Source organism: Thamnophis sirtalis, unplaced genomic scaffold, assembly GCF_051295495.1.
Source record: "Thamnophis sirtalis isolate CommonGarterSnake01/CBP01778 unplaced genomic scaffold, rThaSir2_p1.2 scaffold_3, whole genome shotgun sequence".
NCBI lineage: Eukaryota > Metazoa > Chordata > Lepidosauria > Squamata > Natricidae > Thamnophis > Thamnophis sirtalis.
This window is the reverse complement of record NW_028261383.1, coordinates 21642547-21650531: the sequence shown is the minus strand read 5'-3', so window position 1 is coordinate 21650531 and position 7985 is coordinate 21642547. Positions and strand designations below refer to the sequence as shown.

At 45.8% G+C, this 7985-nt stretch overlaps 1 protein-coding gene across 1 annotated transcript; it reads right to left on the bottom strand.

Moving 5' to 3' along the window:
* Positions 1-8: 8 nt before the first annotated feature.
* LOC148047508 (uncharacterized) lies at positions 9-7941 on the bottom strand. Its single transcript, XM_087711376.1, has 2 exons — positions 7670-7941; positions 9-6278 (listed from the first exon to the last, which is right to left on the bottom strand). Exon 2 carries the CDS (start codon positions 5597-5599, stop codon positions 2720-2722), a length of 2880 nt encoding a protein of 959 aa, XP_087567502.1. The 5' UTR covers positions 5600-6278; positions 7670-7941; the 3' UTR covers positions 9-2719.
* Between the last annotated feature and the right edge of the window lie 44 nt (positions 7942-7985).

Genomic DNA, 7985 nt, shown 5'->3' with positions numbered 1-7985 from the left:
CTGGACTTTATACAAATTATATGCAAAACTAAATTGTTAATGCTATTTTAATTTTGCTGTTTATTCACGTTAACCATTTTGCCTCTCTGTGTAGTAGATTGATGAAAGTCAAATTGTTTGTAAATATAGAACTTTATAAATTTGGGGGAGGTAACTAATATTGCTCCGACATATGCATGAATACTCAAGTGGAGGGGATAGTATATGTAAATCTGTTTTTGCACGTTTTTTTTTGCTTTCTTTTTAAATGTTGTGTCTATTCTTGCTTTGCTTTTAAAGCTTTGTGGGGTTTTTTGGAGTTTTATTTATATTAATTTTCTGAATAAATTTCCCCCCCCCCCAAAATCCACAAGGAAGTTCATGTGGCTGCTCTTCACCTATCTTCTAAACTGCCTCCAAATTCATGGAAACATTGCATTATAGGCTTGGAAGGAACATCAGAGGTCTTTTGGTCCAACCTGCTCTTCAAGGCAGGACACTTAAACCATCCCTCTCAAATGGTCGTCCAGTCCACTCTTGAAAACCTCCAGTGACCCACAAAACCGGGAGGCAAACTATTCCCCTGATTAATTGCTCTGACAAAATATATGCACATATCTTCTACGTTGGGCCTCATTTTAAATAGCTTCCCCCAATTACTTCTTATCCTGCCATCTGGTGCCCTAGAGAATAAGTCAAACTGCTCTTCTTTGTGTCAGATGTATAAGTACTTGAAGATAGCTATCTGGTCCCTCTTGGTTGCTCTCCTGTGCAAATTTTCCAATGTCTCAACGTTTTTATATCATGGTGACCAGCACTCAACTATGTATTCTAAGTGTGGTATTGCGTAAAACAATTCTATATTTTCTTGTTGTCTTGACATTATTCCTCTCTTGATGCAACCTAGGACTACATTGGTTGTTATTGGCAACTGCAGCACAATGCTGGCCAAGAGGAACTTGTCCACTTATCCGGCACCCCAGGGATACATGGCCTGCCCTTTTGGAGATCTCCCAGAGGCAGACACCATTTTCATTGCACCCGCAATTCTTTAACACAGTCTACAAAGTGTTAAGGTAGCAAAACAGAACAATTTGTTCCATTCCCAGTGACCAAGAAGCAGCCACCATATTGACATAGGCAGCCATGGCAAAACGACAGCTGATTCCACAAGTTCACTGCATGGCCTACGGATGAATCCTGGGCACAGTCAAAGGAATGGCTCTTTCTATTAGGCAGTCAGACAGCCCAGAGATACATGCCCTGTCCCCTATCCCCACATGAGATTCAGAGATCTTCGAAAGGGATGGAGGAGGCTGTGAGTCAGGCCTAAGGACTGCAGGGATCCAGAAGAAGTGGAGACCCGTGGTGGGAGAAGATCTATGGAATCATGTGGGGAGCCTAAGAGGGACGACTGACCTATTGGGACCTGTGAGGAAGGGAGTGGCCTAGGAGGACCCAAGGGTGGGATTCTCCAAACTCTGAAGTAGCCACTGTTGAGCTTAACAATTTCCCCGTTCATTTGACGGCTTCATCAGGAAGAGGAAGTGGTGAGGGTAATTCAGCAAAATGATCAGCCAGTATTCAGATGACGCCAATATTCAGTGTTCTCACCTACACTCTCAATGGGAGTTCAGAAATGAAATTCAAACCTTCTCCAAACTCATCAACTTTTGCCTCATATATATTGAGTTGTATGCAATAAGGAAGGGGTGTCAAACTCAAAGACCAGGGTCAGATGTGGGCCACAGGGTGGTTAAATCCGGCCTGTGGGCTGTCGTGAAAACAGCGGACTGGTCCATGGTGCCTCTGACAGCATTTGCACTGGCAGAGGGTTGCAGGAGGCCATTGCAACTAAAAATGGAGGTTGCGGGGGACGCAGGTGACCCTCCCGACCTCCATTTTCATTGGTAGACGGTTGCAGGAGGCCACTGCAGCTGAAAATGGAACTCGGGATCCCATTTTTGTTGGCAAAGCACTCGGGCTTCCACAGGGGCCCCCAACCCAAGTGACGTTAAGATAGCTATGCCCTCCTGTCCACTTCCACCACAGCCCTCCACCTAGGTCAAACAGAACCATGATGCAGCCCTCAATAAAATCTAGTTTGACACCCCTGCGATAAGGAGTCATTTTGGCCAAAAGGAATATCCACAGACTGGCCATTTGAAAGGCGCTCCCATGTGAGTCCTCTGGTGTTTCACTAGGTTTGAATTGAAATGAAAACTTTTTGCTAAATAGGGCATTCAGGGTTTTTCATGTGACCTCCGGTGAATCACCATATTGGAATTCTGACTGAAACTTTTGCCACAAACAGGACACTCGTACGGTTTCTCCCCTGTGTGAGTTCCTCTGGTGTTTAACCAGACTGGAATTCTTGGTGAAACTTTTCCCACAGTCAGCACATTCAAAACCATTCTCTCCTGTGTGTATCATCTGGTGATTTGTGAGCTGTAATTTTGAAATGAAACCTTTTCCACAGTCAAGACATTCAAAGGGTTTCTCTCCGGTGTGAGACTTCTGATGTTTCATCAAGCTAGAATTCTGAGTGGAACCTTTGCCACTAATAGGACAGTCATACAGTTTCGCTCCTATATCAGTTCTCTGGTGACTCATGAGGTAGAATTTTGTAATGAAACATTCCCCACAATATGGACAAGGATATGATTTCTCTCCTGTGTGAGTCCTCTGGTGTTGTACCTGGCAGAAATTGGAAGTGAAACGTCCCACAAATTGGACACTCCTATGGTTTCTCTCCTGTGTGAGTTCTCTGGTGTATCAACAGGCTGGACTTGTGATTGAAACATTTCCGACAGTCAGGACATTCGAAGGGATTCTCTCCCATGTGAGTCCTCTGGTGTATCTCTAGGTGGGAATTCTGACTGAAACATTTCCCACAGTTAGGACATTTAAAGGGTTTCTCTGCTGTGTGAGTCCTCTGGTGTATCACTAGGTAGGAATTCTGACTGAAACCTTTCCGACAAACAGGACATTCAAAGGGTTTCTCTCCTGTGTGAGTCCTCTGGTGTCTCATCAGGATGGATTTGTGACTGAAACCTTTCCCACAGTCAGGACATTCAAAGGGTTTCTCTCTTGTGTGAGTCCTCTGGTGTATCATTAGGTGGGAATTCTGACTGAAACATTTCCCACACTCAGGACATTCAAAGTGTTTCTCTCCCGTGTGAGTCCTCTGGTGTCTCACCAGGTGGGAATTCTGACTATAATGTTTCCCACACTCAGGACATTCAAAGTGTTTCTCTCCCGTGTGAGTCCTCTGGTGTCTCACCAGGTGGGAATTCTGACTATAATGTTTCCCACAGTCAGGACATTCAAATGGTTTCTCTCCTGTGTGAGTCCCCTGGTGTATCACTAGCTCGGAATTCTGACTGAAACCTTTCCCACAGTCAGGACATTCAAAGGGTTTCTCTCCTGTATGAAGCAATTGGTGTACCACCAAGTGGGATTTGTGACCGAAACCTTTGCCACAAACAGGACATTCAAAGGGTTTCTCCCCTGTGTGAGTCCTCTGGTGTCTCACCAGGTTGGACTTCGTATTGAAACTTTTCCCACAGTCAGGACATTCAAAGGGTTTCTCTCCTGTGTGAGTCCTCTCGTGAATCACTAGCTGGGAATTGCTGCTGAAACTTTTCCCACACTCAGGACATTCAAAGGGTTTCTCTCCTGTGTGAAGCAATTGGTGTACCACCAAGTGGGAATTGTGACCGAAGCTTTTCCCACAAACAGGACATTCAAAGGGTTTCTCTCTTTTGTGAGTCCTCTGGTGTATCACCAGGGTGGACTTCGTACTGAAACCTTTCCCACAGTCAGGACATTCAAAGGGTTTCTCTCCTGTGTGAGTCCTCTGGTGTATCACTAGGCTGGAATTCTGACTGAAACCTTTCCCACAGACAGGACATTCAAAGGGTTTCTCTCCTGTGTGAGTCCTCTGGTGTATCACTAGGTGGGAATTGCTGCTGAAACTTTTCCCACACTCAGGACATTCAAAGGGTTTCTCTCCTGTGTGAAGCAATTGATGTACTACCAAGTGGGAATTGTGACCGAAGCTCTTCCCACAAACAGGACATTCAAAGGGTTTCTCTCTTTTGTGAGTCTTCTGGTGTATCACTAGCTCAGAATTCTGACTGAAACCTTTCCCACAGTCAGGACATTCAAACGGTTTCTCTCCTGTGTGAAGCAATTGGTGTAACACCAAGTGGGATTTCTGACCGAAACCTTTGCCACAAACAGGACATTCAAAGGGTTTCTCTCCTGTATGAGTCCTTTGGTGTCTCACCAGGTTGGACTTCTTACTGAAACCTTTCCCACAGACAGGACATTCAAAGGGTTTCTCTCCTGTGTGAGTCCTCTGGTGTTTCACTAGGTTGGAATTCTGATTGAAACCTTTCCCACAAACAGGACATTCAAAGGGTTTCTCTCCTGTGTGAGTCCTCTGGTGTTTCATCAGGATGGATTTGTGACTGAAACCTTTCCCACAGTCAGGACATTCAAAGGGTTTCTCTCCTGTGTGAGTCCTCTGGTGTATCATTAGGTGGGAATTCTGACTGAAACATTTCCCACACTCAGGACATTCAAAAGGTTTCTCTCCTGTGTGAGTCCTCTGGTGTCTGAACAGGGTGGACTTGCAACTGAAACATTTCCCACACTCAGGACATTCAAAGTGTTTCTCTCCCGTGTGAGTCCTCTTGTGTCTCACCAGGTGGGAATTCTGACTATAATGTTTCCCACAGTCAGAACATTCAAATGGTTTCTCTCCTGTGTGAGTCCACTGGTGTATCACTAGCTCGGAATTCTGACTGAAACCTTTCCCACAGTCAGGACATTCAAAGGGTTTCTCTCCTGTGTGAAGCAATTGGTGTACCACCAAGTGGGATTTGTGACCAAAACCTTTGCCACAAACAGGACATTCAAAGGGTTTCTCTCCTGTGTGAGTCCTCTGGTGTCTCACCAGGTTGGACTTCGTATTGAAACCTTTCCCACAGTCAGGACATTCAAAGGGTTTCTCTCCTGTGTGAGTCCTCTCGTGAATCACTAGCTGGGAATTGCTGCTGAAACTTTTCCCACACTCAGGACATTCAAAGGGTTTCTCTCCTCTGTGAAGCAATTGGTGTACCACCAAGTGGGAATTGTGACCGAAGCTTTTCCCACAAACAGGACATTCAAAGTGTTTCTCTCTTTTGTGAGTCTTCTGGTGTATCACCAGGTTGGACTTCGTACTGAAACCTTTCCCACAGTCAGGACATTCAAAGGGTTTCTCTCCTGTGTGAGTCCTCTGATGTATCACTAGGCTGGAATTCTGACTGAAACCTTTCCCACAGACAGGACATTCAAAGGGTTTCTCTCCTGTGTGAGTCCTCTGGTGTAACACTAGGTGGGAATTGCTGCTGAAACTTTTCCCACACTCAGGACATTCAAAGGGTTTCTCTTCTGTGTGAAGCAATTGGTGTACCATCAAGTGGGAATTGTGACTGAAACCTTTCCCACATTCAGGACATTCAAAGGGTTTCTCTCCTATGTGAGTCCTCTGGTGTCTCAACAGGATGGAATTCTTGCTGAAACCTTTCCCGCAATCAGGACACTCATATGATTTATTTGTTGTTTGCATCCTCTAACATATTACCAGGCTGGAGTTCAAACTGAAACTTTTCCCACAAACAGGATTCTCCCTGGTGTGAGTTCTCTAATGTATCACCAAGTTGCCAAGCTCACTTCATTGGGAGCACATGTAGGGCTCCTTCCCTATGTGGGTCCCTCCATGAACCAACCACAAGGAACAGTTCTGACTAAAGCTTTGGCCATATTAATATTGTTTTTCTCCAATGTGGATCATTTCGTGCACACTCAGTTGTGATTTGAAATACACATTTTGCCCATCTGTGGACCTGCAAAAGGGGATCACGTGACCCTAGAATAGGGCAATCATCATAAATGTGAGTTAGATGCCAAGAATTCAAATATAGGTCATGTGACCATGGGGCTGCAGCAATAGTCATAAGTGTGAAAAATGGTCTTAAGTCAGGTTTTTCAGAGCCACTGTCACTTCGAATAGTTACTAAATGAAGTGTTGTAAGACAAGGACTGCCTGTAATGTATCCTTGTGTTCTGCATACTCTACTTTTTCCAGTTCTAAATCTCTTCTTGATTACCTGCTGGGGAAGAAGGAGAATTTTGTGGATTTCTGAAGGAAATGGAAATGTTTTGATTTCTGGCTTGATTGATTTTCCTTTTTAACATTGTTTGTTATTCTCAGTTGTCCGGAGTTCTCTTATTGGCATCCGTTTTGCCTGTAAGATTCAAAGAAATTGTTTATAAAATGGTTGCAGAAGATGTAAAAAAGAAAACTATATACATTCAAGGTAAAAAGGAAATATTCCACAATGCTAAAATAACCTTAGATCAATTATGATTTATTTCACACATTGAAGATTACGGAGATCCAAGTTCACATTTGCATTCAACCATGAAATTCTCTGCTTGACTTGGGGCAATACAAATTCTTAGTATAGCAATTATTGGCTAGAATTGCTGTAATTAAGATGAACACAATTTATAATAGAATCATAGAGTGGGAAGGGAGCTTAAAGCTCTTCTAGTCCAACCCTCTGCTCTACCATTTCAGAAGTGGCCGTCAAATCTCTTTGCTTCCAGTGATGAAGCACCACATTTTTTTCCAATATTGTGCATACGTTATGCGAGACGCAGTTAGTACATGTATAATTCAGTGACGTGCGGTGAGGTTTATGGCTGGTGAGGCACTATGTCAGACATTGTGGCAGGGGGGGAGCCGCTTTCTTTCTATTTCCGACATAGAGGCGGGACTTTGATGTTTATATGATTTGATAGTATGGGAATATGTCGAAATGTAAAAAAAATAAAAAATAAAAAAAACAAAAAAATAATAAAAAACCCACCTCCTTCTATTCCCTTCTCTCTCCCCCCCCCCCCCCCGCCAAACACAGACATATCTGATCATTTTGCAAAGCTGTTTGTAAAGAACAGTGTAGAGCTTTTTATTCAGGGTAGATTATACAGCCCATAAAAGAACTAAAACTAAAATCGAAAACCTTTGAAGACAGGGCTATTCCCTCCCATGGTAAGAGAGAAACGGGGATGCAGCTGTCACCAGGAAGGGAATCTGGGCAGGTGAGAGGCAGATTCAGGTGATGCGTCTCAAAGCAAGCCCACCTTTAGATGCCACGGGGCTCCTCGTAGCAGGGTTCACGCCCTGGCAGGGAGCATCTGAGCCCAGATGCTCTTCCACCCCTCCAGACCCCGGGAGGCGGATCCTCCCCAGCAGCCACAGGGGAACGTGGGAACGGGGGTGGCCAACCTTCCCCAACACCAGGCGGCCTCCCCCGGGAGCAGGGCAGCACCAAATATGGGGCTGCAGGGAAGGAGGGGGTGGAATGGAGGGAGGATTTTAAGGGGGGGGGTGTCAGAGAGCCGTTCGCAGAAGCAGCAACCGAGGAGGAGGAGGAGAAGCGGCGGCGCAGCAGTTCCCACGGAGCAGAAAACCTTGCAAGGAAAGGCGGAGACTGGGAAGGGGAGGGGGCGCAACTGGGGAAACCCCACCTCGCTCTCCTTCCCTCCCCAAAGGAATCCCCCTCCCCTTCCAGCACCTGGGGATCCCCCTCGTTCTTCTTTCCCCTCCCCCACTCGCAGCGTCCTTGCCCACCTGGCAGCCCTTGAGCACCTCTCCCCGAGCGGGGATCCCCGCAGCACTTGGCGTAAGAGACATCTGGAGAGCAGAGAGGGGAAGGAAACTGGGTTCCCCCTTTTCCTGCCTCCACTCTGGGCGCAAAAGTTCTCTGCCTTTAACCCCTTCACTGAAGAGCTGCAGGGAGGGGGCGACGGGGGCGCGGCCGAGCGATGCCAAAGTTCCCCCAACCGGGGACCGCAAAAAAACCTCACCCCCTCAAGGGGAGGCCAAAAGACCCAAAATAAAGATCCAGGTTAAAAAAAAGATTAGCTAATCTGGACCTCTAAATGTA